Source organism: Anolis sagrei, chromosome 1, assembly GCF_037176765.1.
Source record: "Anolis sagrei isolate rAnoSag1 chromosome 1, rAnoSag1.mat, whole genome shotgun sequence".
Taxonomy (NCBI): domain Eukaryota; kingdom Metazoa; phylum Chordata; class Lepidosauria; order Squamata; family Dactyloidae; genus Anolis; species Anolis sagrei.
In genome coordinates this window covers 280,230,525-280,258,280 of record NC_090021.1, presented here as the reverse complement: position 1 = coordinate 280,258,280, position 27,756 = coordinate 280,230,525, and the positions used below count along the sequence as shown (strand labels likewise).

Here is a 27,756-nt window from a genome sequence, read left to right as displayed (position 1 = left end):
TTCCTGTGTCGTCTTCCTACTTACTTACCCATAGCAGATAAGTAACCCAGTATTTGTGTTACCCTTTCTTTTCTTTCCTTTCCTTTCCTTCCCACTCTGCCTCTGGATTTAAATTAATTTTCTCAAACTTTGTGTTTTTTAATGACATAACAACTGTACCCTAGGTTTGCTTCTGATACGATAAATATATATAATATTTCCTGTTTGGGATATAGTTTTTTTCCCTAAAATTCTTAACCATCAGATGTAGTCATATACTAGGTTTGCTTTGAGTGATATTTATGTGTACAAAAATGTGCTCGCTGTCTTTGTACAAAATTGGAAATATTTGTTGAATGCCTTTAAAATCATAGGGTTCTGAGAGACCCCCAGGGCCATACAGTCCAATTCCTGCCATGCAGGAAATGCACAATCAAAACACCATTCAGCTTCTGTTTAGAAGTCTCCAAAGAAGGAACTAAGGCAGGGAATTCAACTGGTGAACAGCTTATATATGGTCAGGAAGCTCTTGCTAATGTTCAGGTGGAATTTCCTTTCCTGTAAGTTGAACCCATTGCTCCGAGTACTAGTGTCCAGGGCAGCTAAATATTTAAACATGGGTCTCATTTCTCCTCTCAGCCTTCTCTTCTGGAGGCTAAACATGCTGAGCTCTTTGAGACACTCTTCATAGGGAATGGTCTCCAGACCTTTGATCATAGCTTGTCAATTTCCCTCTTGAATTGTGGTGCCCAGAATTGAACACAGTATTCCCAGTGAGATCTAACCAAAGCCGAGTAGAGGCCCCTTGATCTAAACTTCCCTTGATCTAAACACTATACTCCCTTTGATGCAGTCCAAAATCCCATAGGCTTTTTTAGCTGCTGCATCACACCGTTGGCTCATGTTCAACTTGTTGTCCACGAAGACTCCCAAGATCTTTTTCACATACTCTGTTGTAAAGCCAGACCTCACCCATTCTGTATTTTTGTATTTCATTTTTTCTGTCTAAGTGTAGTATCTTATTTTTCTCCTTGTTTAAATTCATTTTCTTAGTTTTGACCCAGTTCTCTAATATGTTAAGCAATCTTTTTGTCTTCAAAGTCCTTTTGAATTCTGGTCGTGCCTTCTAGAGTATTAGCTATCCCTCTCAATTTGGTGTCTTCTGCAAACTTGGTAAGCATGCTACCCTCTAAACTTTCATTCAAGTCATTAATAAAAATGTTGAACACTAGTCACTTTTTTCCAGAATGAAGGGGAACGATTGGTGAGCACCCTTTGGATTCGGTCATTTTATCAATTGCAAATCTACCTAGCAGTTATATTGTGTAGCCCACATTTTACGAGTTTGTTTGCAAGAAGATCATGGGAAACCTTGTCAAAGGCCTCACTGAAATCAAAATATGCTAAATCAACTTCTGCACACCCCTTATCACACATTGACTGTATCCTTTCCTGTCCTCCCCCAAATATATAACAACATAAGAATTATCAGAGTGTTTTGGTGCAGCAGTTCATTCAGTTTAGCATTCAGTTATTCATGACAATAGTCACTCTAAAAAGTTCATAAACAAATGAAACGGGATGGTGGTTCCCCTCTATGTATTCCATATAAACAACACTGGACTACCTCTTGTCTTTGGTAGGAGCACTTGAGAACCTGTTCTCCATCCAATTGTGAAAATAATTTATAGCAAAGATCTTTGTAACATTAGTAATTGTATCTATAGTCTAAACTTGCATCCCATGAAGAAGGACTTTCTTGAATAACAATAAACATGATTTTGGAAACTTGTCCGAATTTATATTCTGCACCTAAAATGTCTATTTTGGACCAAAAATTCTTTGGGAGACACTTGTGTAAGCATAAAATCTTTGTCAAGCACAATTCACTAAACATTGTGATAGTACCTGTTTCAGTGGATAAGTAATTTAATATTTTAGTTTTGTGCTCTTCTGATTCTAATTCTGATTGTTTCACAAATCTCCAGGGGAAAATATAGTCACAAGTCTTTTCTTATAGAGAAAAACAATTCTCCCTTGATCCATTTTAGTTAAATTTCCTCTTGGCCCTTTTTTAAAGAACTGAGGCATATAGAAATGCTCATCATACAACATAAGACCAAAATAAATAAATAAATGTCACTCCAAAGTATTATCTCTAGCAGTGACCACACATTTGGTTTAAATGTATAAGAAACTTGCATAATGGCACAATGATACTTGCTGTTTTTATTCTGATCATTATCCCTATTTTTAATGCCAGCTTTGCAATCTTCAGTGCCACAGAAAACTGAGCGTATAAAGTTTTATAACCATATCTTTGTTAAGTCATTACAGTTAATTTGTAAGTAATTAATTTGCATATCCAGACAAGATTAACCATCCTACAAACGAGGAATTGTAATCTAGTATGAAATTGTAAGCCTTGGAGGCCACCTGCATTTTTATTGTGTTAATTATTGTACCTTCTGCTTCAAATTATTATAGAGTTCTCAATATGGTAAGACAACTGCTACACCAGCTGCTGTACTTTACCAAAAAATGATTTTGGGGGTTTATTCTATTGTATAAGCAATGTAGAGTCTTATTACAACAAAATGCCTTAAGTGAGAATGTGGGAGTTAAGCAGAGGTTCATGTAGAAACCTTAATACACCAAAGAAAGTTACAGTAGAGGCATAATTGTCTTTTCCTATGGTAAGGGTCTTTTTACTGTCTTATTACTTTTTCCTCCAACTGAGTCAGTTCTTTTTTAAAGCTCTAAAAATATTTTAAGCAATACTGCTAATTTAATATTAATGGTGAATGCAAGGTGGTAAGTATTCAGTCATGCATTCCATCCAATGTAGTATGTTGCGCACACAGCTGTTTTGAACAGAAGAGGAAAATGAGCAGTTGTCAGAAGTCCCGTTGCTTATAAGAAGAGTGAGTGGAAGGTGAAAGAAACAGCTGAATATAATTATGATCACATTGTTCGACTGCTGAGAGATGGTAAGAAGGCATTATATCCATTGTGTGTTAATGTCAAACAACACCATAGAGAGCAAATGACATGGACATCTGGAACAGGAGCTTTGCAATAAACCAAGTCTGTGTTTACTGACTGCATACTACACATTTTTTTAAAGGCTGTCATCTCAATCTACCATGTATGTTAAGCAGGGTCAGTCTAAATTTCTCAATAAGAAAACAGTGTCTAGAAAGAAGACTGGTATATCTGGAATAGGTTACCATGATCTTCGGAAGATTAAATGTTCTCATCCCCATTTCAGAGATAGTACAAGGAAGTAAGAGATAGTACAAGGAAGGAAGGCCCAAAGGAGAGTTACATTTCTTCTCTGCCTCCACCATCACCAAAAACAAATTGGAATCCTGGTTGTAAAAAGGAATTGCATGAATGGGTTGGACTATAAATTCATTTGATGTTTCTGTCCTCTTGCTTTCTCTCAGTTACAAGCACGTGGTTTGCAAGTGGGTTGCTCATAGATTTAAATTTTCAGAGTAAACTTTAAATTTCACATTCCAAATGTAGCTCTGAAATAATCTCTGTACTACAACAGAATAACAATGAAGCATAATTCCAAGGCACTAGACTTATAATATTTTGAGCCAAAAAGTGAAGTAAGTGTCGTGAAAAAGTTGAAATCCTCAAATGCAGTTAGATTAACAGCAGGATTTAATCATAGAGTTGAACCTCAGTTTTGTTTCATTTGCCATGAAGTCACTGTGCATCACACAAATCCCCATCTGTCATTACCTCCATATATTCAATATATTTGCAGTGCCTTTCAGAAGTGTAAATTCTTTTTTACTTTCCCACATTTTGTTGTGTTATAACTTGGATGTGAAATACAAACATCCAGTAGATTTCCACAACTTTTACTGGAATGCCTGAGCCGTTCATGTTCTTGATTTCAAAATACTTAAGCATGACTTTGGCCATGTGTTTTTAAATCATTTTCTCCTATACACAAACTGGGCCACAGCAACTCGTGGAAGGGGATGGCTAGTATTATTATTATTATTATTATTATTACTATCTTTATTTATATCCTGCCTTTCTCTTCAAATGGAGACTCAAAGCGGCTCACAATTAAAAGTATAACAATAAAACTTAAAATACACAATATACAAATATTAAAACAGTATTAAACAACATTAACATTAAAAAAATAATTCAGGTTAAAACCATAAAACCACAGGCCCCCTGACTTAAACACTTTCATCTTTAAATGCCTGTCTGAATAAAAAGGTTTCAGCTTGCTGCCAGAAGGACAGCAGAGAAGGGGCCATTCTGGCTTCCCTGGGCAGGGAGTTCCAAAGTCAAGGGGCAGCCACCGAGAAGGCCCCCTCTCTCATTCCCACCAACCAAACTTGAGATGGAGGTGAGACTGAAATGCCCTAAAGGCACAGGATTGTGTCTAATCTTGGAAGGTAAGTAGGGCCAGCCTTGGTTGTTACTTGAATGGGGGACTACCAACAAAAAAAGTGGTGCAGGCAATATTTCACAGGAGGGAACTGGCAAAATCCCCCTGAGTATACTTTGCCTAAGAAAACCCAATGCAATTCATAGGATCCTCATAAGACAAGCAATGACTTAAAGTCACATAACCACAGAGAGCATCATAGATCCAAAACAAGAAAATTCACAGTTGGTCTGTTCAGAACCAGAGAACATTTCCCCATATGTTTGCTGTCTTCCATGTACCTTTTTTTCAAATTCCAAAATATTTTTGATATGGTTTTGTACATCTATGGTTTTCCTCTCACTACTCTTCCACAAAGTTCAAGTTTTCTGGAATATCTGGGTGATAGTTCTACTATGGTTGATTTATCCTGGTAGGAGAAACCACGCATGGCTGAGCCTTTTTTTTTTTTTACATTTTGTAATAATGGATTTAATAGTACCCTGTAAGGTGGTCATAGTTTTGAATGGTTTTTAATGACCCAACCCTGATCAGTGCTTCTGCATAACTTTACCCCAGCCTTGTGATATCCCCTTGGTTTTCAAAATGCTGTTTGTTTACATATGCTGTCCAACAGACTGGGCCCTCCTTGTACAAGTGCAAATAATGTTAAATGATGTGGAAGAAGAATTGCACACAGGTGGGCTTTAGAGGCAGTGGTTTGTACCAGAGTTTATTTAGACATATAACAAATGTGGAATAAATACTGTCATAGCAAGTGTCTGTTCATTTTTGTTAACTTTGGCGCAACAATAAAATATTGTGTATTTTCACAATGTTGAGTGTCTTGTGTACATCAATCAGTAACCATGCCAATTAAATACATTCTTGTTCAAGGCTGTAATACAACAAAATATAGAAAAGTCAAAGAAGGGGGAGAATACTTCTGGCATTGTCACTGGGAATAACTGTTCTTGGGAGGATGATCCCAATAAAAATAGTACAGCTGTTTGTAAGTTTGAGGTTGCTATATATAGATTGAATATCCCTTATTCAAAATGTTTAGAAGAAATATTTTTGATTTCAGAATACCAGTATTTGCATATGCATACATAATTAGATGACAATTCTCAATACCAAAGTTTTTATATGATCTTGCAGATTGCTCTGACCAGGAGATGCACCATAGTGAGACAGGGCCATGCAGATACAAATGAATGAATGGCTTGGGTTAGTAAGAAGACATATGGAAATGCCTTGAGTCAGAAGCAATATAAAAGGAGAAGCAGCTATTCACCAGCTGTTCCATTTGCTCCCAATTTATTGTCCCCAGAGACTGCTCCCGGCTCTTTTTTTTTCCTCCACACCATTCATATTTTTATTAACCCTTTCAGTCACCTTTTTAGGTGGTTGTCTTTGTTTTTATTGTTTTTCTTAATACAGCAAAAGCAGATCAGCCCATATCCCCAACATACCCCCACTTCCTCAGTATTACTCTCTCGCACCCTCTTCAGTAACCCTATCTGTATGCCCATGATTACTGTTAAATTGTAATTCAGTCACACAAGTAAAGACAGATAAGTACAGAAAAGTTGAAAGGTGGAACAAAGAGAAACAAAGCTATAGGCAAGGAAGGTGGCATGAACCAAGCAGTTCTTTAAATGCCTTGGTTAGATTTGTAATTCGTTGTTGAGAACATACTCTCAGCCTCTGGGTAATTTCTACTAGTTTTTTGCATTTTCCCAATATGACAATACAGTAGAGTCTCACTTATCCAACATAAATGGGCCAGCAGAATGTTGGATAAGTGAGAATATTGGATAATGAGGGATTAAGCCTATCAAACGTCAAATTACATAATTACATTATGATTTTACAAATTAGGCACAAAAACATCATGTTTTACAACAAATTAACAGAAAAAGCAGTTCAATACACAATAATGTTATGTAGTAATTACTGTATTTACAAATTTAGCACCAAAACAGGCAAGGGTTCTTTCTTTCTCCCACCCTGGACTGCGCTGGATAATACAGAACGTTGGATGAGTGGAGGTTGGATAAGTGAGACTCTAATGTAACTGCTTTTCAGATGGGATGTGTTCAATTTATATCCCGATTTTTCCCCAATACAAAGCTCCAGAGTGGTTAAAATGTTTTAAAGAAAATAACCAAAAAAATTAATACAGTTTAAATACATCTAAAACAATACAAGAGGTCAATAGCCCATTCCATTAAAATGACTCCTTTTTCACTGGAGTTAAAGAGCAAAAATCCTGCCTAAATAAAGTATTTGCCATCTGCAGAAAGTGGGGTCCAACCAAACCTCCCACTGAAATGACTTTTAGTCTGGGGGCAGCCACTGGGAAGGCTTTCCTTCATGTCCTCAAAGAACATACCTGTGATGGTGGTGGATTCACAAGAAAACCTTTCCCCAGAGATCTTAAAACTGTATGTTCATACAGGGACAATAAAAAAGGCATGCAGTATGACTCCTGTATCTGTGGACCCAATACACATGGTTTCACTTACTCAGTGCCTCCAGTACAAGCTATATCCTCTTCTTGGTTTCCTCTGCTATTCATGCCATTTCAAATAATGGAGTTCACTCTTATCCAGAGTTTCATGTATCCACATGTAGTCCAGGAACACATCCTCAGATATCAGGGTTGTACTGTACAATGTCCCATGTTCATTTATGTAATAAAAATGTTCATTATTTTATCCCTTTTTCTTGAGGGAAACCTGCCCTTTTCAAGAGTTGCATTTAGCTAATACATTCACAGAATGATTCATTACAAACTTAAGAACTCTGTCCTGGTAAGGTACTACCTGTTCCAACCTGATCCATGTGTATATGAAAACAAGTGTATGTGCATGCATGTAAATGGTTGCCATGGTGAAAGTCGCACTCCATTTGCATTGAACCCACAGCTTGATATCATACCTGGGGTCTACAACCCTCAGCATCCCCCCCCCCCCCCCCAGCGTAGCTACTGTACATGCCACCAAGGAGGCAAAAAGGTGGATTCCAAGAGTTTTAAGGATTTATGGAGTCCTAAAGAAGCAAATATCCCAGATGCTTTTGGAATCACATTTGTTCCCTGGGTATGCTTACTGAATAAAGGGGTTGGCTTGTGCTATACTGCCACAGTGAGTTGTGCCTTCTCTGGTATATTTATATTAGCTGCGTCCAGGGAAGGAGGAGAGTTGGCTTTGACTCACTTTCTGACCTTGTGAGTTACCAAGACTGGCATTCCTGGGAAGTCATGTGACCAGGATTGGCAGCCACAGCTGTCACCAGTGGTCAGGAGGGGCCATTCTGATCAAATTTCACTCCAGCTACTTAGTGGTTTTCTTTCTTTCCTTCCTGCACTTTTTTTTTTTTTTTTGCCTTCCGAGTCTTTGTCTTCTATGGATTTTGGACTATAGAAAGTTCTGGCAGGAGAGCATGAAACAAGATGCTAGTCTAGAGGATGGAGATTAAGATGACTGACATAATACTTTGATAGCTTTCCGAGCCATCTCTTGCATACATTTCTTCCTTCCGAATGGCCTGAGGTTCGCATGGTCCTGAATCTCCAAAGCATGCAAGTCATCCAGCTTCAATACTGAGTTTGCTGTGATAATATATCTTTTTGTGTGTGTGGACCCCCAGTGCTTCTGCTGTCCTGCCAGATTGGTATATGAAGTTCTTGAGCACAAAGGAGATGGGTCAGGACCAGACAAAGCAGCAGATAGAAAAAGGACTACAACTTTACCAATCAAATCAGACTGAAAAGGCCCTCCAGGTCTGGTTGAGGGTCTTGGAAAAGAGTACAGATGCTGCCGGCAGGTTTCGCGTCCTGGGGTGTCTCATCACTGCTCACTCCGAGATGGGCCGATACAAAGATATGTTGAAGGTAAAGCAATCTGGCTTGAATGTATGAACATACCTTTCATTACAATGTAGGGAGCGGAAAGCTTTGGAAAGCTGTTCCAATAGTGAAATGTAATTTATATAAATGTATTGATTTAATATGCTATCACTTTTCTGTCCCCAGGGGATCCCAGAACAATGTGTAACAAAAAAAATTTAAGTAGATTAAAACAATTATTTAATAGACAGAATCCTTTCAAAAGAGAATAGTTTCAAATCCAGTTCTGAGTTCCAATACAGCAAAATTGCTGATGTAAAGCATTGTCAGCTGCAGAGGTATATGAATTGCTAACCTGCATTTCTCTACCTTGAGAAATTCACAAGTTAGTTCAGTTTTGCAGTGCTATCCTTGAATCTGTCAGGATTGCTTGTGGATCAAAGGAGACAATACTGCATGACTACATCTGGCTTTAGTGAACCATCAATTCTGTGAAGTAACAATAACCAAGCACTCATATCATTATTGTGGGTATAAATCTGCATATAGTATGATGACAATAAGGAAGTGGTTCACAAATAGAATGTCAACAGTTGACCACTAATCATAACAATCAAATGATATTTTCCCCTGAATGTTCAAAGTGCTTTCCATAGATTCAGTTGGAACCAGAGATATTCTTTTCTTCTGGGCTGCTACCCACTCACCCATAGAGGGGTGAGATAGAGGGTGGCTGGCAAGACAGTCCCATAATCTATGGCTAGGTTGTTGTAGGTTTTATGGCCATGGTCTAGAGGCATTCTCTCCTGACGTTTCGCCTGCATCTATGGCAAGCATCCTTAGAGGTAGTGAGGGTCTTGGAAAAGAGTACAATATATGGCTATTTTACATAGGATCTTCCAGACTCTGTACTTATGCAGCAAAATACAGAAAAGCCATAAAAGCACAATACCTTTATTAACCAAGCTAAATACAGAAAATACATCATACAAGCTTTCAGAGTTCTACTGTCTTCTTCTTCATCATCAGACAAAGGTGGTTGAAATCACAGGAGAAAAACACTATGATATTATTTATTATTATGTATTTATTTCCAGCATTTCTACCCCGTCCTTCTCAACCGGCGAAGGGGGACTCAGGTCAGCTTACAACAGCAGCAATTTGATGCCAACAACATACAATACATAACATATAACATTATACAAAAAATAAAACATTAGATTACAATACATTTAAAATATTATTATCATCATGTAGCTGAATCAAAGTCTGATTTAACAGCCGACGACCCAGTACAAAGCCTGTCATAGTCAAAATTCAAACATTATGATTACTGCCAAACCTACTGTCCAAAAGCCTGGTCCCAAAACCATGTTTTGAGCTTCTTTCTAAAAGAGAGGAGTGATGGAGCCGACCTAATTTCGCTAGGGAGAGCATTCCACAGGTGGGGGGGGGCACCACCGAGAAGTCCCTGTCTCTCGTCCCCACCAAACGCACTTGCGAAGAGGGCGGGACCGAGAGCAGAGCGTCCCCGGACGATCTTAAATTACAATGACACAACTATGTTTTGTCTCAGAATTTACTTCTGTAGTTAGTTAAAACAGTCTGAAGGGATTTCAATGCAGCCAGTGATCACTCCTGTTCTTGACTGTGTGGCAATACAAAATAGATAATCAAACTTCAACTCCATTAACAACAGAAAGCTAACTTCCCTTAATATTCAGGTTGCCTCTGTCCTGTGCAAAGCCAAAATAAGTGTTTGCTCTCTATAAAACAATACTGGATGTTGGGGGAAAGAACACACTGGAAACAGGCACATTTTGGATTCTGACATATATTTTCCCCTTGGTGAGAGCCTAAGGCTCTGCAATAAGCCAGTACAGGTGGTCCCCGTGGTAATTGGCACACTGCGTGCCATGCCAAAAGATCTCAGCCAGCATTTGGAAACAATAAACATTGACAAAATCACGATCTGTCTACTGCAAAAGGCTACCTTACTTGGATTTGCACGCATCATTCGAAAATATATCACATAGTCCTAAACACTTGGGAAGTGATCGACTTGTGATTTTGTGATACCAAATCCAGCATATATATCTCGTTTGTTGTGTCATACTGTGTTTTTGTGTCAGTAAAATAGTAGTAGTAGCAGTAGCAGGAGGAGCAACCCAGGGGTACCCCAGTCCAGTGTACTCCACAAATTGGAAAATCATCCTGTTTAGCAACCCTTGATTTTTACTTATTTTATATATCTATATCCCTGGGGTCATGTAAAAATGCCTCAGGTCTAAAGAGTGGAAAAAGAAGCCCTGCTGTAACTTATATTTCAGAGGAAGGCAACAGAAAACAACTTCTGAGTATCCTTTGCACAAGAGTATCTTAACATTAATGGGGCTGCCATGGGTCTACAAGTAACTTAGGCACTTGCAGACAAAACAATCAAATATGGAAAGCAGCATGTTAAATATTTAAAATAGCTAATATTACTTCATCCTTGCTTCCCTAAGATGCTAAAAATGATACAGATCTTGCATGGAAAACTTTGGCGTCTAAATAAAGGGGCTTATGCTAAGTTTGGAGACTGTTTATGAAATAAACATGTTTATAAACAGAACGTCTTGACAAACATTTCTCAGTCTCAGGACTGGAGATGTGAAAGCAGCATCAATGGTAAAGGAGAACGTTGATTTCCCCATCATTTCATATCCCTTGTCAGAGCAACATATCATAATTTGCTTTAACTAACCTCACCCCAACATTCCCTAGATCTCAGTGCATAAGAGAGACATAAATCTCATATCTGCATGCTGAGATGGGGAGTGAGTGAGTGGATGAGTGGGACTAGCTTTGTGTATATCACAAGTATGTACACATGGCTCCAACCTACGGGTGAGCATGCTGATGGCTGACAGGTCCAGAAAGAATGTCCACCACTACTTAAGTAGTATCTTGGACAATTTGCCCTATACTACATCTGTGCTATAGACTTTAAGGAACTGATAGAACGACTTCTGAGTATTCCTTGTTTAAAAAAAAAAATAAGTTCCATACTCCAGACTTGATGCTTCTTAAACATTCTGTTCTCTTGTTAAAAGTTTGCAGTTGTGCAGATTGACACAGCCCGGGAGCTTGAAGATCCTGACTACCTTACAGAAAGCTACCTGAATCTGGCACGGAGCAACGAGAAGCTCTGTGAATTCCAAAAAACAATATCCTATTGCAAGACCTGCCTGAACATGCAAGGCACCACAGTGAGCCTGCAGCTGAATGGCCAGGTCAGCCTCAGCATGGGCAATGCCTACCTTGGCCTCAGCATCTTCCAGAAGGCCCTAGAGTGCTTTGAGAAAGCCCTACGCTATGCACACAATAATGATGACAAGATGCTTGAATGTCGTGTGTGTTGCAGCTTAGGAAATTTCTATACACATCTCAAGGTAAGTACTCCTCAAATGGGGTAGGAAAAGAGAGAAACTGGGAACGTTGTAACAAGAATCTCTCTCTCTCTCCTCTCTCTTGTATTTACAAGGACTATGAGAAAGCCTTGTTCTTCCCTTGTAAGGCAGCTGAGCTGGTAAATGATTATGGAAAGGGCTGGAGTCTAAAGTACCGTGCAATGAGCCAGTTCTACATGGCTGTAGCCTATCGGAAGCTGGGACGCTTGGGAGATGCTATGGAGTGCTGCGAGGTAACAAACATTGCCCCAAGAATGCTTTTGCCAGGTTTTTTTTAAAAATTCATTTTTAGTTTGGGTTCTGACACATACTTTGATGATCATATCATTGTGGGAATAATATAGGCAGGAAAAATTATGGTACAGAATAAAATGTTATGTATTATTATTATTATTATTATTATTATTATTATTATAAGTTTTAATGGATTTTAACTGTGATTTTTTAAAAATATTGATGTTTAATTATGTTTTAATATTTGTATATTTGTAGATTTCTAATTGTATTGAAATGCTTTTAATGTAAGCTGCCTTGAGTCTCTTTGTGGAGAGAAAAAGCGGGGAATAAATAAACATAATAATAATAATAATAATAATAATAATAATAATAATTTATTTGAAACACAACAATATTAGTACACAGCAAACAAGGTCACTCTCTGCTGGCTATTGTATTGGATCACACGTTGGCCACTTCCCAGATGTCTAGGACTGTGTGATGTATCGGCGAATAATGCGTGCAGATCCCAGTAGGGTGGCCTTTTGCAGCTGACAGATGTTAATTTTATCAGCGCTGATTGTGTTTAAGTGCAGGCCAAGGTCTTTAGGCACTAAGCCTATTATTATTATTATTATTATTATTATTATTATTATTATTATTTGATGCATAACAAGATTAGTATACAGCAAACGAGATCACTATGCTGGCTTTTATATTTGATCATACTTCAGACACTTCCTAAGTGTCTAGGACTGTGATGTATTGGCAAATAATGCATGCAGATCCGAGTAGGGTGGCCTTTTGCAGCTGACAGATGGTAATTTAGTCAGCAACTATTGTTTTTTAGTGCAGGCAAAGATCTTTAGGCACTGCACCCAGTATTCCGATCACCACTGGGACTACGTTTACTGGCTTCTGCCAGAGTCTTTGCAGATAGATCTTTAAATCCTCATTTAAACAACATGTTGTTGTTGTTGATGATGATGATGAATATTATTATTATTATTATTACCTTCCAAACTATCTTGCTCACAGTTAGGACAGGGGTCTTTCTATGTACCCTAAGAGGCTAAGTTCTATTTGTTCTATATGTCCCACCACATGAGATCATGTTCTGTATGTTCTACATATCTCACTACAACCACAGGCTATGTTCTATATGCCATATTATCTCTATAAGCTATGTTCTGTATGTTCCGCCACCACAAGAGGCTTGCTTAGCTAGTGACTTTGGGATTCACAAAGTCACTTAAATTGGCCTCCTCTGTGTTCAATACTTTCATTTTAGACTGATCTTTTGAGTTACTTTAAATGTATTAACTCCACTGAAAGATTCTTTCCATCATAATTTAACTTAGCATTGAAAGAAGATTTTAAAAAATCCACATGGTTTTAAAACATTAAATTATATGTCACGTTCGGGAACCAAAACGAGAATCAGAAATGGTTTCTGGATAGGATGGAGGTGAAAGATCAAAGCATCATTGTTCTGTATGCCTTGCATACAAAAAGTTTCAAGCATCTTCTGTTGAATGAGTCAGAGGGATGGTGATAGGAAAGATCTTTCTCAAATGGAGATCCTAGGGCCCTTCCACACAGCCATATAACCTAGAATATCAAGGCAGATAATCCATAATATCTGCTTTGAACTGGATTATCTGAATCCACACTGCCAGATAATTCAGTTTAATGCAGATTTTATACAGCTATATGGGAAGGATCTTGGAGATCTGTTTTATTTAGTTTAAAGGGATACAGGATTTTTATAGCAACCAGGATCTAGGGTATGGTAGAAAAGGTTCAAATTCTGACTCTGCAGGTGTGTCTTGCTAGGAGTCTATGAAGATTGCTCTTCAGCATGGAGATCGTCCTTTGCAGGCCCAGTGTCTGCTCTGCTTTGCTGATATCCACCGCAGCCGTGGAGACGTACAGGTAAGAACTACAAACTCATCCTGTTAGACCAGATGAGAAGGGCAGAGGTGTCCTGAGGGGATGGTTTCATGGCTTGGGTGGTTCTAAGAGTCTTTTTTATACCACAGACAGCTTTCCCCCGCTATGATTCCTCAATGAGCATCATGACAGAGATCGGAAATCGTCTGGGGCAAATTCAAGTGCTTCTGGGTGTAGCCAAGTGCTGGGTGATTCAGAAGGAGCCGGACAAGGTGAGCAACAAACTGGATTGGGAGAGACACTGCTGGATTCGTCTCTGGTTGCATCAGCTTCAGCTTTGCCTGTTTTTTCAAGCAGTTAAATTGATCTGCCTTAGTCTTTTCTAATACTAAATTTATTCTGTAGCTTTGTGGCTTGATTTTCAAAACAGAAGGGTGTTTTCAGAGTGCTCTGCATTTATCTTTTAATTTGAGTTAAATGTGTTTAAACCATTATAACCTTTTAAACAGAATTGGTTGTTTAATTGCTTTTTTAACTTCTGTAAAATAATGATTTTAGTTGGACTTCTTTGTAATTAACTTTGTGTCCCATGCAGAGCAAAAGGCAGGGTAGAAAATGATTAAATGAATGACTAAAATGATTGAATGTATGAACAAATAACATTGGCCAAGAGAGTGCAGAAAAAGGCAAAGCTCCCTAAGATACTAACAAAGCAAAAAAAAAGGATCAATGCGGGAAGCAAAGCCCTGTCATTTCTCCGTCAGAAAGTTAGTTTGTTTCATGGCACTTTATCAAAAGCTTACATCTATTTCTGGGTGATGGGAAAGATGACGTCTTAATGCAAATTTAGGGGGGAAATGCAATGTCATTTCAAAAGCCTCAAATACAATGTTTTCTTAGAATCATAGAATCACCGTTGGAAGAGACCACAAGGGCCATCTTTGGCTAGGCAGGAACACAGAATCAAAGCACTCCGGACAGATTGCCATCCAGCTTTTGCTTGGCAGCCTCCAAAGAAGGAGACTCCATCACAACCCAAACAGCATGTTCCACTTTCAAACAACTCTTACTGTCAGGAAGTTCTTCCTAATGTTTGGGTGAAATCTCTTTTCCTACAGCTTGAATCCATTGCTCTGTGTCCTGTCTCCAGAGCAACAAAAAACAAGTTTCTCCCCCCTCCCCAAAATGACATCCTTTCAAATATTTAAACATGGCTATCATGTCTCCTCTCTGACTTCTTTTCTCCAAGCTGAACGTACCCAGCTCTTTAAGCCATTCCCCATAAGGCTTAGTTTATTTTTCATAACCGCAATTCCTGCACATAATTACGTTTCACTGGAAAATGATCTAGGAGCTCCTTCTTGTGTTCATGCACATTAGACCCAAAACCAGGCATCCTCAAACTGTGGCCCTCCAGCTGTTTGGGCCTTCAACTCCCAGAATTCCTGACAATTGAACAAGCTTGTTAGGACTTCTGGGAGTTGGAGGCCCAAACTGCTGGAGGGCCACAGTTTGAGGATGCCTGCCCAAAACCTTTAAGAAAATCCTGAGATTTTAGATGAACCAATATTTTACACTTTGATGCTTTCGCTGTTGACATGCTTCATTCCCTCAGAAAAAACTACTGTCTGTACAAGGTTTAACCATTTTTCCACCAAAATAAAATAAAGGCATTTGTTGATTGATTTTTCCTTTTATTATATAAATGGCAATGATAATGGAGGCATCAGACAAAGAACCTTGGTGAAATTGCACTTAGACCTGAACAAAAATCTTATGTACAGTGCTTCAGCTTCCAATGAAATAAAGCAAGTCCCATAGTGATTTTCTCTGCAGAGCCCTATTAATCCACCATTAACACAGATGAGAGTTCAATAGAAATCTCCACAGTTCATAATATAATTTTACAGCTGTTTCAACTGTTATGCAAAAATTAAAATGTCAACAATTTATGGTTTAAAAGAATAGTTAAAAATACATAAAAGCATGCCAATGAAAAATAAAAACAAGTATAGATAATTTTTTGTGTGTGTCAGGAGTGACTTGAGAAACTGCAAGTCACTTCTGTGTGAGAGAATTGGCTGTCTGCAAAGTTGTTGCGCAGGGGACTCCCAGGTGCTTTACCATCCTGTGGGAGGCTTCTCTCATGCCCCTGAATGAGAAACTGGAGTTGACAGACGGAGGCTCGCCCTGCTCCCCAGATTCGAACCACCAACCTTTCAGTCAGCAGTCCTTAGTATAGGGGCTCTTAGTATAGATAGATAATAGTATAGATAATGCAGCACATTATTTAAAGCACTTTTCTTATGAGCAATAACTCTATCATTAAGTAAAGCTATCTTATCATTAACTGCAATTACAGCTTGGGTATCCCTTATCCGGAATGCCAAAATGGTATGATATGCACCCTGTCTTGTTTTTTACAGGCACTGGAAAGCATTGAGAAGGCTTATGAGCTGGCAGAGGGACTAGGAAACAAAGTAAGTCATCTTCCATTTCTTTGCTGTGCCAATTATTAGAAGTCTTTTGTTCGTTATTGCAGATATATATATCAGTCAATCCAGTTTATGCCCTATACTAGGAGAAAGGTGGATATATATATTGAAATTAAATGAATGCACAATAATATGTAGGATTATTTTTGAATGATAGTGGCACTGGAAGGAATGTGATAGGGCATGGTTGCCTTACTGTTTTTTAATTCTTGATGCTCCCTTTTCAATTTGCTGCTCTTTGAAAGTTTAGGAGGACTAGGGAGAATAATAGCCTTTTCCAGGGTCAAATATCATCAGATATTTTTGGTTCCTGAATGTCAGATCGGGGTATCTTCTCATCTGGCCAGTCTGCAGTGTTGGTTGGCAGGTTGGTTTCCCATGGCAGGGCACAGAGTTATGCATTTTCTTTTAGGTAGATGAAGGTGGGATAAAAATTGGGCTTGGCCTCAGACATGGTACTTATCCACTCCCATAAAACATTAACGTCAGTCAAAGGATTAGTCAGAACATCCTGAAAATTCCTCTGTACTTCACTTAATAAAACTAAAGAGATCAGGGAAAATACACAGACCAGTTAGATATGATCTCACTAACATTCCTAGCGAATATACAGTGGAAGTGAAGAACAGATTTGAAGGACTAGATTTAGTAAACAGAGTCCCAGAAGAACTATGGACAGAAGTCTGCGACATTGTTCAGGAGGCGGCAACAAAGTACGTCCCAAAGAAAAAGAAAACCAAGAAGGCAAAGTGGTTGTCTGCTGAGACACTGGAAGTAGCCCAAGAAAGGAGGAAAGCAAAAGGAAACAGGGATAAGGGGAGATATGCCCAGTTAAATGCTCAATTCCAGAGGTTAGCCAGAAGAGATAAGGAACTATTTTTAAATAAGCAATGCATGGAAGTGGAAGAAGACAACAGAATAGGAAGGACAAGAGACCTCTTCCAGAAAATTAGAAACATTGGAGGTAAATTTCAGGCAAAAATTGGTATGATAAGAAACAAAGATGGCAGGGACCTAACAGAAGCTGAAGAGATCAAGAGAAGGTGGCAAGACTATACAGAAGATCTGTATAGGAAGGATAACAATATTGAGGATAGTTCTGACGGTGTGGTGAATGAATTAGAACCAGACATCCTGAGGAGTGAGGTTGAATGGGCCTTAAGAAGCATTGCTAACAACAAGGCAGCAGGAGACGACGGGATCCCAGCTGAACTGTTTAAAATCTTAAAAGATGATGCTGTCAAGGTGATGCATGCCATATGCCAGCAAATATGGAAAACACAAGAATGGCCATCAGACTGGAAAAAATCAACTTATATCCCCATACCAAAAAAGGGAAATGCGAAAGACTGCTCAAACTTCCGTACAGTGGCCCTTATTTCTCATGCCAGTAAGGTAATGCTCAAGATCCTGCAAGGAAGACTCCAGCAATACATGGAGCAAGAGTTGCCGGATGTTCAAGCTGGGTTTAGAAAAGGCAGAGGAACGAGAGACCAGATTGCCAATATCCGCTGGATAATGGAGAAAGGCAGGGAGTTTCAGAAAAACATCTACTTCTGCTTCATTGACTATTCTAAAGCCTTTGACTGTGTGGATCATAATAAATTGTGGCAAGTTCTTAGTGGGATGGGCATCCCAAGTCACCTTGTCTCTCTCCTGAGGAATCTGTACAAGGACCAAGTAGCAACAGTCAGAACTGACCACGGAACAACAGACTGGTTCAAGATTGGGAAAGGCGTACGGCAAGGCTGCATCCTCTCACCCAACCTTTTTAACTTGTATGCAGAACACATCATGCGATGTGCGGGGCTTGATGAATGCAAGGCTGGGGTGAAAATTGCTGGAAGAAACATTAACAACCTCAGATATGCAGATGACACCACTCTGATGGCCGAAAGCGAGGAGGAGCTGAGGAGCCTTCTAATCAAAGTGAAAGAAGAAAGCGCAAAAGCCGGGTTGCAGCTAAACGTCAAAAAAACCAAGATTATGGCAACAAGAATGATTGACAATTGGAAAATAGAAGGAGAAACCGTGGAGGCCGTGACAGACTTTGTATTTCTAGGGGCAAAGATTACTGCAGATGCAGACTGTGGCCAGGAAATCAGAAGACGCTTACTTCTTGGGAGGAGAGCAATGTCCAGTCTCGATAAAATAGTGAAGAGTAGAGACATCAGACTGACAACAAAGATCCGCCTAGTCAAAGCCATGGTATTCCCTGTAGTCACCTACGGATGTGAGAGCTGGACCTTAGGGAAGGCTGAGCGAAGGAAGATTGATGCTTTTGAGCTGTGGTGTTGGAGGAAAGTGCTGAGAGTGCCTTGGACTGCGAGAAGATCCAACCAGTCCATCCTCCAGGAAATAAAGCCCGACTGCTCACTGGAGGGAAAGATACTAGAGACAAAGCTGAAGTACTTTGGCCACATCATGAGGAGACAGCAAAGCCTAGAGAAGACAATTATGCTGGGGAAAGTGGAAGGCAAAAGGAAGAGGGGCCGACCAAGGGCAAGATGGATGGATGGCATCCTTGAAGTGACTGGACTGACCTTGAGGGAGCTGGGGGTGGTAACGGCCGACAGGGAGCTCTGGCGTGGGCTGGTCCATGAGGTCACGAAGAGTCGGAGACGACTGAACGAATGAACAACAACAACTTCACTTGCAGGAAAGAAATTCACTTGGCCCTCTGTATCAAATAATTTAATTATTCAGGGCATGAAAATATTCTCCACCCACCAAAAAAAAAAAAATCTAAAAAGCAATCACTAATGTTGTTTTATATAAAGGATGCAATTTTCCTACATCATTACACATACCATTGAATTGAGCATCCGCAGATTTAGTATCCACAGGAGTTCCTGGAACTCAATATCAGTAGATACCGAGGAGAAACACAGTACAGTATAGATGTAGCACAAGTAACAAAGTAGATGTATAGCTGGGCATTATGATAGAAAATAAAGTACCAATGACAAAATAACATGGAAAGATTAGGGATAGTTCCCCACACCACAAAAAAGGAGGAGCTGGTAAACATGTTATAGTAGAGTTTACTAAAAGCTAGCAATATGCACATATGAAGTGAAAAAAAAGAGGTCAGGTAAGCTTTGTTATTTTTAATATGATGCAGATAGCTGGCAAACCAGGCTCATCCTCTCCCTTTTCTTCCTGTTTTGCTATTCACAAAGAAGAACTCTGGAAAGGACTGCTGTTTGCGATGACTATTTCAGGCAGGGGCTCACGGTTATATTTGGTGGTCTAGAAAAGGATTTAATTCTTTCCTAGCTCAAATTTTATTTATTTCATTGTTTGCTGCAGATATCCTGGTTCAACCCAGCCCCAAAAAACCATTTTTACAGCTTTTTAAAAACTCAATATCAATAGTACTAAAAAGACTTTATGTGAGACAGAGGACAAGGAAGAAGTTGGGGCTGGGAAGGTATAAAAAGATGTTGTAAAAAATAAACTTATTTGTCAGAGGCTTTGTTAACTGAGGTATGCCTGTATTAATAAATTCATAATTAATGAAATGCAGCAATGCCCAACTGTCTAATGGAGGAGTAGGCGAAGTGCTGCCTACCAGCTACATGTACAATTCTAATTCTCTCCCAAAACGTAGTATTTCAATCCTCAAAGCAGCTCAAAACTGCAGCAAAACATTGTAGTTTTAGCCTCCACCCCCTCATGTCGAGCAAATACCTAGCCCCCTCAAAAAGCCCCTCAATCAACCAAATGCAAAACTAGATTCCCTCTGCATTTGCACACTACTAATGGAAGGTAATAATAATGATGGGCACATTCACTCATTAGCTCATAGTCCCAACAATCTGATACTTCATAAAAGTTTGCAAGGTATATAGTGTGAAATGTAAATTGTTTCTGGACTTTCAATCTAGGTATTAGTCAGTGGCTGGATCACTCAATGATAAGTAATCCTCTGTTGGAAATGACCACTGTCATAAAGCCTTCTCTAGCAATCTGTTTGTCTATGATCTTGTTGCTCACTGTTTCCTGTATGTAGGTACTGGTTTGCAGCTTCCTTTACTCTATGATTTCTGAGAAGTTATAAAAGGGGCTGCAGACCACATGCTCTCTCTCTCTCTCTCTCTCTCCTTTTGACTATGTGACCTGTTATTTATTTATTTATCGTGTCATCAGCAACCACTGTTTTACAATTCTAACAGAGCAAAACAAACACAGAGATTAAAATGAAAAAGAAAAAAAAAAGAAAAAAAAACCACACAGATTTTGTAAATTTGGTATTTGGTTAAATGTCCTTTGACCAGTATCTGGCCACTTGGAGTGCCTCTGGGGTTGCCGCAAGAAGGTCCTCCATCGTGCATGTGGCAGGGCTCAGGGTGCATTGCAGCAGGTGGTCAGTGGTTTGTTCTTCTCCGCACTCGCATGCCGAGGATTCCACCCTGTAGCCCCATTTCTTAAGATTGGCTCTGCATCTCGTGGTGCCAGAGCGCAATCTGTTCAGCGCCTTCCAAGTCGCCCAGTCTTCTGAGTGCCCAGGGGGGAGTCTCTCATCTGGTATCACCCATGAATTGAGGTTCTGGGTTTGGGCCTGCCACTTTTGGACTCTCGCTTGCTGGGGTGTTCCAGCGAGTGTCTCTGTAGTTCTAAGAAAACTATGTCTTGATTTAAGTCGTTGACGTGCTGGCTGATACCCAAACAGGGGATGAGCTGGAGATGTCTCTGCCTTGGTCCTTTCACTATTGGCTGCTACTTCCCGGCGGATGTCAGGTGGTGCAATACCGGCTAAGCAGTGTAATTTCTCCAGTGGTGTGGGTCGCAGACACCCCGTGATAATGCGGCATGTCTCATTAAGAGCCACATCCACTGTTTTAGTGTGATGAGATGTGTTCCACACTGGGCATGCATACTCAGCAGCAGAGTAGCATAGCGCAAGGGCAGATGTCTTCACTGTGTCTGGTTGTGATCCCCAGGTTGTGCCAGTCAGCTTTCGTATGATGTTGTTTCTAGCGCCCACTTTTTGTTTGATGTTCAGGCAGTGCTTCTTGTAGGTCAGAGCACGGTCCAAAGTGACTCCCAGGTATTTGGGTGCGCTGCAATGCTCCAGTGGGATTCCTTCCCAGGTAATCCTCAGAGCTCGGGATGCTTGTCTGTTCTTAAGGTGAAAGGCGCATGTCTGTGTTTTAGATGGATTAGGGATCAGATGGTTTTCCCTGTAATAGGCAGTAAGAGCACCTAGAGCTTCGGAGAGCTTCTGTTCTACCATCTCAAAGCTCCCTGCTTGAGCAGTAATGGCACGATCGTCAGCATAGATGAAACTCTCTGTCCCTTCTGGCAGTGGCTGGTCATTTGTGTAGATGTTGAACATGGATGGAGCAAGCACGCTCCCCTGAGGCAGGCCGTTCTTCTGTTTCCGCCATCTGCTTCTCTGGCCCTGGAACTCAACAAAAAAGCTCCTGTTTTGTAGCAGGTTTCCTATCAGGCGGGTGAGGTGGTAGTCCTTTGTGATATTATACATTTTTCTCAGGAGGAGGCGGTGGTTCACAGTATCATAGGCTGCTGACAAGTCTATGAAGACAGCTCCTGTGATCTGCTGCCTTTCAAAGCCATCTTCTATGTGCTGGGTCAGGTTCAGCACTTGCGATGTGCAGCTTTTGCCTTTTCTGAAGCCAGCTTGCTGTGGGATCAGACAGGGGTCTATATTTTCCATAATTCTATGCAAAATAAGTCTCTCCAGAACTTTGTAGAGGTGGCACAACAGGGAGATTGGTCTGTAGCTTTTTGGGTCATTACGGTCTTTGCCTGGCTTCAAGATGGCGATGACTCTTGCTTTCCTCCAGATTTTGGGGATCTGACAGGATGCAGTGCAGTTGTTCATCAGCTCCAGCAGCCAGCGCCTTGCTTTTGGGCCAAAGTTCTTGATTTGTTCCATCCGTAGATCATCCAAGCCAGCTGCTTTGCCATTCTTACATTTGTTGAGAGCCATGTCCAATTCAGTAGATGTAAAGGGTGACCTGTTGATAGTTGTTTTATTACAAAAGATGCCCTAGCCGACTGGCACAGGGAACCATCTCAAAGATATTTGACTAATAAGTTTTTGTACCCGTGTATGCTGATCACATGAAAGTTTGTGATTAAACCAAATATGTTATTTCCAGCAAAGTCTATTTCATTTTTGTCTCTTGAATGCATGATATGAAACATGTTGTTTTATGTGACAGTATTTTTGGGCACTGAAAAAGCAAGTACTTCTAAAGCTCTTCTGTTTTTATGCACTGGCAAATCTGTTTTCCTGACAGATTGGAGATTGCAGGTTATTCATTCTAACAACTGAAACCATTGCCTACCATAGTTATATTTGGTTGTAAATTACAAGAGTAGATTCTGCTCTTTCCCTGTGGCTCATTTCCTTCTCAATTTTCCCTCTGCACACAGCTTGGTTTGCTGAAGATTCACTGCCTTTGTGAAGGGATCTATCGCACGAAGGGACAGCAGCGAGAGCTTCGCAACCATGTAGTGAAGTTTCATGAATGTGTTGAAGAAATGGAGCTTTACTGTGGCATGTGTGGGGAATCAATTGGAGACAAGAACCACCAGCTTCAGGCCTTGCCGTGCTCCCATGTCTTCCACTTAAAGTAAGGGGTAAAAGAAAAGCATGATAAGGATGAACATAAGAGGGAATATAAGAATGGATTTTGGGGGGGGGGGAGGGAAGAAGGGAACCCATTATTTTAAAGATTACCTCTACCATTTTAAAGAAATTCTGCCATAACTGATTGGGGCATGTGGGAATTGCAGGGGTTTTTTTTAAAAGTGAAGGCTGCATTAGTATATTGGCAAATTCGGTCAAAACATCCATAAATGCCACTCCATGTTGTAGTATTTCAAACAATAGAGAGGCCAATCATACATATGGATTTTACTTGAAAAAAATTATAACTTAAGCACACCTTCAAGTTAAAAATTACTTAAAATTCTAGCCTACATATCACACCATTGTGGGATAAAAGAATATCCATTGAATCCTGACATTTTTGGTTCTTGCATTGCATGATGACTGTTTTAAAGAATGAATAATCTAGCCTCCAAGTTCTGTCAATGATCTTCGAAACATTACATTTGTAGACATAGAAACCATGCACATAGCAAACAGGAGAGAATAACAGAGGGGTGGAGGGAAGTGATACTTATTTATTTATTTATTTATTTAATTCATTTATTTACCTCTCTCTTTCTCTCTCTCGCTCTCTCTCTCTCTATATAGTGTATATTGTTTTGATCACTTGCATGATGGCTTCTCTTTTGGCAGTTTCAAACACAGTATCAGAAATTTCAAGTCCACATTTCTACTTGAATTGCAGTGCCATCCACTCACAGACAAGTCTCTCTGTGTGACTTCACATTCAGTTTAGTATATCATGCATATGTTTATTATAGAAAATGAAATCAATCAAATTCTGCTTACTGTCTCACTCCAACTTACCAAGAGAACATCAGAGACAGTTATTTTCTGCTTCCCTGAATATTTGGCATTGCTTGGTTTTGCGGGATGGATGGACGGATGGGAGAAGTACAGAAGAGAATGTGAAAGCTTCACACCAACATTAAAATCCCATTTAGGAGAACTGCTATATTTTATATAAACATATATTTTGGGGCTGAGTTTGAATTCTCTGTTTATGAATTGAAATGTGACGAGAGGGAGAAAAATGTGTGAATTATTATCGGGGCTGTTAATAGAATTATTGTTACTTTAAAGTGAAGCAGGAAGAGGAATATTGAAATTTATGATACATCAATTGTTAGGTTAGATTGTACCTCATAGACGTGGTGAAATAGAGGACAAACAGGAACTGCTGAATTATGTTAAGGAGGTTACCACTAAAAGTGAATACATAATGCCTAAAACCAGATGGTATTTGAAGGTCAGCCATTCCAAATTCATGTCCAAATTCATGATGCAGCATCCTTAGCATGCTAAAATGGATAGAAAAATGTTACAAGTGCAATCTGTTGAGTTACCAAATACAACTGCTTGCAGAGAACTGTAACAGGCAAGTAAGCAGTACTAGTGGGTGGAACATCACCATATATTGCAGCACCTTCAAATACAATACTTCAATCTGTGGAATACTCTCAGAATCACCAACTATTCTATTTTTCTTGCAAATCATTTCCTTTAATTTTTATTCTTTTAGTTATGGGAAAAAATACTTAGAGAAGCTGCAAATTCATGCTGTCATTGTCTGGACACCCCATAAAATTCTGTGCAGCAGGCATGCAGATTACACAATGAAAGCCTTGTCAGAAACCATCCATGGAATAAATAGGCAAGTTAAGGGAGTAGTTTGGAAGCCTGATTGTAAACAATGAGAGTTTCAGTGCCAGCATCAAAAGGGAAATAGCAAATGAACTCATGGCTGGATGATCTTGGCGGCCACTGTCTGGCAAGGCTAACTTTAGCATGTAGTAAATAGCAGAGCCCAAGTATCTGAAAACTTCAGTGAACAAGTTGGTAGCTTAGTCAAGCCAAATGCAAGTGCCTAAAATATAAGTTGTTTGCTCAGTTTCCTTCAATAGAGAGTAAAAGATCCTCTGTAACAGATCTGGGAAACAAAAATAGCAAAATAGAAATAGTATCAAAGTGACTGTGGTTTTAAACTTTATATACACTTTATCTTTAGTTATAGTTAATATACCAGTAGTAATCTATTAATCTTTTTGCCTCAGTGTTTAAAATATAGGATCATCATATTATTAAGTGAATAAATAAATATTAATCCTGTTTGAGAAGGTGCTGATGATATCAGATAATGGCATGAATTTGCTGGTTTCTTGATGTGGTCAGGAAATTCCATACCAGAACAGACTGGGTTGGGCTTAAGAGAAATTTTGTTGAACTTGGATTGAAGTCAGACAGACAGAATATTCATTACAAAAATCTTAGTGATATCATCTGGATCTAAATTAAACTAATTTAGGCTGTACTCCTATAGAAGCTTATATGAGAGTAAATCCCACTGAACTGAATGGGATTTGCACTTGAGTTAATGCAAGCTGTATTTGCCTGTATTAAGTTCATAGAATAATAGAATCATAGAGTTGGAAGAGACCTCATGGGCCATCCAGTCCAACCCCCGGCCAAGAAGCAGCAAAATTGCATTCAAAGCACCCTCGACAGATGGCCATTCAGCCTCTGTTTAAAAGCTTCCAAAGAAGGAGCTTCAACCACACTCCGGGGCGGAGAGTTCCACAGCTGAACAGCTCTCACAGTCAAGTTCTTCCTATTGTTCAGGTGGAATCTCCTTTCTTGTAGTTTGAAGCCATTGTTCCATGTCCTAGTCTCCAGGGCAGCAAAAAACAAGCTTGCTCCCTCCTCCCTAGAACTTCATGTTTATACGCACATTCATATTCTGAATTTAATGTTATTATTAAGTGTTCCAGCCTCAAACTATGCCTTGATGTTCCTCTGCAGGTGCCTCCAGACCAATGGAACACGTGGTTGCCCCAATTGCCGACGTTCATCAGTTAAACCAGGATTTGTGTGATCTGCTGAATCTATGATAGGAGTTCACTTTTTACAGTCATCAAAAAGTAGTGCATTGAAGCATTTTTGGCACATGATGAGAAGGCGAAGGCAAATGCACAGTGTAGGAAGAGGATCTTCTGCATAATTGATGCAACATGTCAGCCTTCATCTGTGCCACTTTCCACATATCTGAGGTGTGGACATCTAGTAGGATTTCTGTGGCATCTCCTTCCATAAGGCCAATCATCACAACCAACATGTCACCTCTTATCCCTTAAGGGCGTTGTCTACCATGGCTTCCCACAATTCCAGTCCTCTCATTCTCCTGTTCCGCTTTTTCTAGTAGCATCCACTAGTTCAGACCTTCAAATCCTTGTTATTTATTCATTCCTTGTGGGAAACAACATGATCATGACAACATGATGCTGTATTTTTTTCCATCTTGGATTTACACATGTGTAGCTTTCTCATAGCTATGGGGAGACTGCAATCTTTTTCCAGACATGACTCCTCATTGCCTTCTGGTTAGCATCTTCTTAAAAGTATCTTGTCTATGCTTTGGGAAATTATTCAGGCCTAAAATTTAAAGCATGCTCTTTCTGAGCTTGCATAGTGCGTTACATTCAAGATTGCCAGATGCATTACATTTTTTCAACCTTCAGCCCTCCAGATGTTTTGTACATTAACACTCAGTCTTTGGCCATGCTGGTTGGGTTTTCTGGAAAATCAACATCTGGAGTGCTAAAGGTGGAGACCCACTGCCTTACAATGCTCAAATCTGTGATCTCCCCATCTGCTCTTCAATAATGTGCTTCTCCTGTTTTGTGAGTATGTTTTTTCATTGTATACTTGGGATCCTTCCCACTGTACCCAATTCCCTTGATCTGAGACCTATACCATCTATTGTGTTCACACAAAAATTCAGTTGCTGCATGGACTGTACAGAGAAAAGTCTTTGTGTGGACTGTCCCCAGAAAAGATTTCTTGTCTTGTATTCCTTTTGCTATAGTTGTGCTATTAAATGGGCAGAAACAGTTTTCTGCCTGCAATTGTGGTGTTGTCAGCAATAGATGTAAACTTTAATCTATTTATATATACTGGAATCAATAAAGCTGTATCAGCCTTTAGTTCAATGCCTTCAAATTAATTTGACAAGGTTGTAGCCTCTCTGACCAAAGAAAAATGAGCAGGGAATTGCTAGCTCAGAAAGTATGCTGTAGGTAGTAGAAAATGATGTGGGGGGGGGGGAGCACTATTCTTGTTGCAAGGCAGGGAACACATCACCACAAATAAATATATCCAGATGTATCTAAGGGCCCTTCCACAAAAAGCCATTTAACCCAGAATATCAAGGCAGAAAATCCCACAATATCTGCTTTGAACTGAAATATCTAAGTCCACACTGCTATACATTCCAGTTCAAAGTAAATAATATGGGATTTTATTCAGCTGTATGGAAGGGGCCTAACTATATGGCTGATAACCCCAGTTCTGACTTTGGGCTCTTCCACACAGCCATATATCCCAGAATATCAAGGCAGAAAATCCCGCAATATCTGCTTTGAACTGGCATATCAGAGTCCACACTGCCATATATTCCAGTTCAAAGCAGATATTGTGGGATTTTCTGCCTTGATATTCTGGGATATATGGCTGTGTGGAACGGACCTCTGTTATCTTATTGGCTAGTGATGCTACTTGTTCAAGGTAAACAGTATTAGCCAGTGTATGAAAACATACCTTGGACCTGGCAGTTTTGTTCCGTGTTGGCCTTGTTAAGTTGCAAGCTTGTGTGTACATTTCTGTTCATCCTCCTAAGCAGCCCAAGACAGCTAAGAGCAATAAAATAAAAATGTAGTCTTTCTATAAGACATATAAGGAACCATATCTAGGCAGCAACTGCGAAAACAGAATTAAACATCCTGAATTAATGCAGTTTGACAATACTTCAGCTGTTA

At 39.6% G+C, this 27,756-nt stretch overlaps 1 protein-coding gene across 2 annotated transcripts; it reads left to right on the top strand.

Annotated features, from left to right (window-relative positions):
• The first annotated feature begins 7,595 nt into the window (after positions 1-7,595).
• Positions 7,596-26,218, top strand: RAPSN (receptor associated protein of the synapse). 2 transcript variants are annotated; one of them, XM_067462781.1, is made up of 8 exons: positions 7,596-8,285; positions 11,336-11,674; positions 11,800-11,925; positions 13,745-13,843; positions 13,951-14,073; positions 16,228-16,281; positions 22,705-22,904; positions 25,745-26,218. In XM_067462781.1, the coding sequence occupies exons 1-8, from the start codon at positions 8,070-8,072 to the stop codon at positions 25,815-25,817; spliced, it is 1,230 nt and encodes a 409-aa protein (XP_067318882.1). In that variant the 5' UTR covers positions 7,596-8,069; the 3' UTR covers positions 25,818-26,218. The 2 variants fall into 2 exon arrangements, with proteins under 2 accessions (XP_067318882.1, XP_060619031.2); XM_060763048.2 differs by having other exon boundaries at positions 7,597-8,285; positions 11,767-11,925.
• Positions 26,219-27,756: the final 1,538 nt, after the last annotated feature.

What these genes read in the sequence shown, in the direction of transcription:
- RAPSN (XM_060763048.2), top strand. Translation starts at nt 8,070, where the DNA reads ATGAAGTTCTTGAGCACAAAGGAGATGGGTCAGGACCAGACAAAGCAG. An exon ending in GATACAAAGATATGTTGAAG is followed by an intron (nt 8,286 to 11,335) that starts GTAAAGCAATCT and finishes TCTTGTTAAAAG; the next exon opens with TTTGCAGTTGTGCAGATTGA. An exon ending in GCAGCCGTGGAGACGTACAG is followed by an intron (nt 13,844 to 13,950) that starts GTAAGAACTACA and finishes TTTATACCACAG; the next exon opens with ACAGCTTTCCCCCGCTATGA.